Source organism: Acyrthosiphon pisum, unplaced genomic scaffold (genome assembly GCF_005508785.2).
Source record: "Acyrthosiphon pisum isolate AL4f unplaced genomic scaffold, pea_aphid_22Mar2018_4r6ur Scaffold_2503;HRSCAF=3028, whole genome shotgun sequence".
Classification (NCBI taxonomy): domain Eukaryota; kingdom Metazoa; phylum Arthropoda; class Insecta; order Hemiptera; family Aphididae; genus Acyrthosiphon; species Acyrthosiphon pisum.
Genome location: NW_021771830.1, coordinates 2017 through 3815, shown reverse-complemented (window position 1 = coordinate 3815; position 1799 = coordinate 2017). Strand labels below are relative to the sequence as shown.

At 26.3% G+C, this 1799-nt stretch overlaps 1 protein-coding gene across 1 annotated transcript; it reads left to right on the top strand.

Annotated features, from left to right (window-relative positions):
- The first annotated feature begins 356 nt into the window (after nt 1–356).
- On the top strand, nt 357–1237 carry LOC100570969 (mitogen-activated protein kinase-binding protein 1-like). Its single transcript, XM_003248551.4, has 2 exons — nt 357–575; nt 1122–1237. The coding sequence occupies exons 1-2, from the start codon at nt 483–485 to the stop codon at nt 1215–1217; spliced, it is 189 nt and encodes a 62-aa protein (XP_003248599.1). The 5' UTR covers nt 357–482; the 3' UTR covers nt 1218–1237.
- Nucleotides 1238–1799: the final 562 nt, after the last annotated feature.

Genomic DNA, 1799 nt, shown 5'->3' with positions numbered 1-1799 from the left:
ATTCAAAATTAAAACCATTCATTACAGTGGCCCACTTGTAACCTACTGTACAGCAGAGCGCCACTCACCCACCCGTTTTTTTTAGTTTTGTTTTATACATTTTGTTCAAACTTAAAACAAATTTCACTCGGTCAAAAACCTTGAAAATTTAATACAAGGTTCCTCATAAGCTGTTCTAATAAGATATAACAATTCAAAAATGTTTAAAATAGATGGTCACAGTATAAATTTATGATTTTAAGAAGATTCGATACCGTGATTTTCTGACATTTTAAATTTAACTCAGCATTTTACTTGTGTCATGATTATTTAATATTTTACTATGTTTGATAGGTTTGTACTATGTTAATTATTTTTGTTTATTTCAGATTATGATATACTACATTGGAGGAATGCATAATTTATATTTATTCTTAAAAGTTAAAGTAATAAATAAAAAATATCATAACATTATATCAAGTTGATAATGAGCTTTTGACACAATGGAGAACTTATCACCTTTGAATCAACCTAGCAAGCTAATTCGACCACCAACATTGAAACGAGGCCGATCTGGTGATTCACAAGGTGGCAAAGTAAGACATACAATTTTCAAATGATTATTGCTGTATAGGACGATTATTTTAACAGTTACCACATTAAATATCTCAATAGTATTAACATATTTCAAACTATAGTAGAATTAGTTATAATTTTTTTATATTTTAAGTATAAATCAGTAGTGTACCAACATTTGAATTGATATTAATGTAACTCCTTTACACTAATCTGAACTTTAAAAACTTTTTACTAATTACCTACATCTCCAAAATTTACTTTTTACCAAAAATATGAAATTAAAATTTAGGTTATTATTCAAAAAAGTAAAACTTGAAAAATGTGTAGGTTTCAAATGGTATAAATACATATTTTTTCAATTATTTTGTCTTTGCAATAAATTCAAATAATGTAAAAAAAAATATTCAATAATGTTAATACTTTTCAAGATAATGAGTGTTTGCTGTTAAAAAAACAACTAGTATACTATGATAATTGTTTAATATTGACACCTAATAATTATTAAAATAATAAAAAATTATATTAAAATATATAATATTAAATATACTTAAAATGAATTGTAGATCAAACTTGAAAGGGTTATCGGTTTGACAGTGTCTACAAATTCATCATTAGATGTCGATAATAATACTGGAACCATTGCTTATCCAGCTGGGTAAGTAACAATTATTTTTTTTGTTAAAAGTATTTAATAACTATTTAAACTTTTAAAAGTAATAACAATGTTTATAAAATTGTTGATTTATATTTAAAATTTTAAAAACTATTAGTTTTATTTTATAGCCTTTGTTAGATACTTTTTTAGTATAGTATTTATTATACTAAATTTGCGCAAATAGGTGGGGGCATGGGGGAACTTAGTCCCCCCACATTTATGCCAAGTCCCCCCCCCCCAGTTCAAAAGTCAGTTATTAGTACTGAGCATATATAATTTTTAGAAAATATTATAGGAGGGGCTTTAGTCCCCCCAAAATAATTTGTCTATTTGCGCCTATGGTAAATACTATAGCACCAAGTCGTCTTTTAGATAAGTATAACCATAGGCGCAACTAGGGGGAGTTTGGGTAGGCTTGCCCACGCAGTTTTTCAAAATAATGTAATTCCCGAATTCTATATATAAATAGTTTTTCTAATAATAAACTCTTCACAATGTACTCTTCACTTAAACTATTTTTGAACAAACTGTTTTTTTGTTTAAAATTAAGTCTAAATAAAAGTTTTATCAGAAAATCTATTTAAGC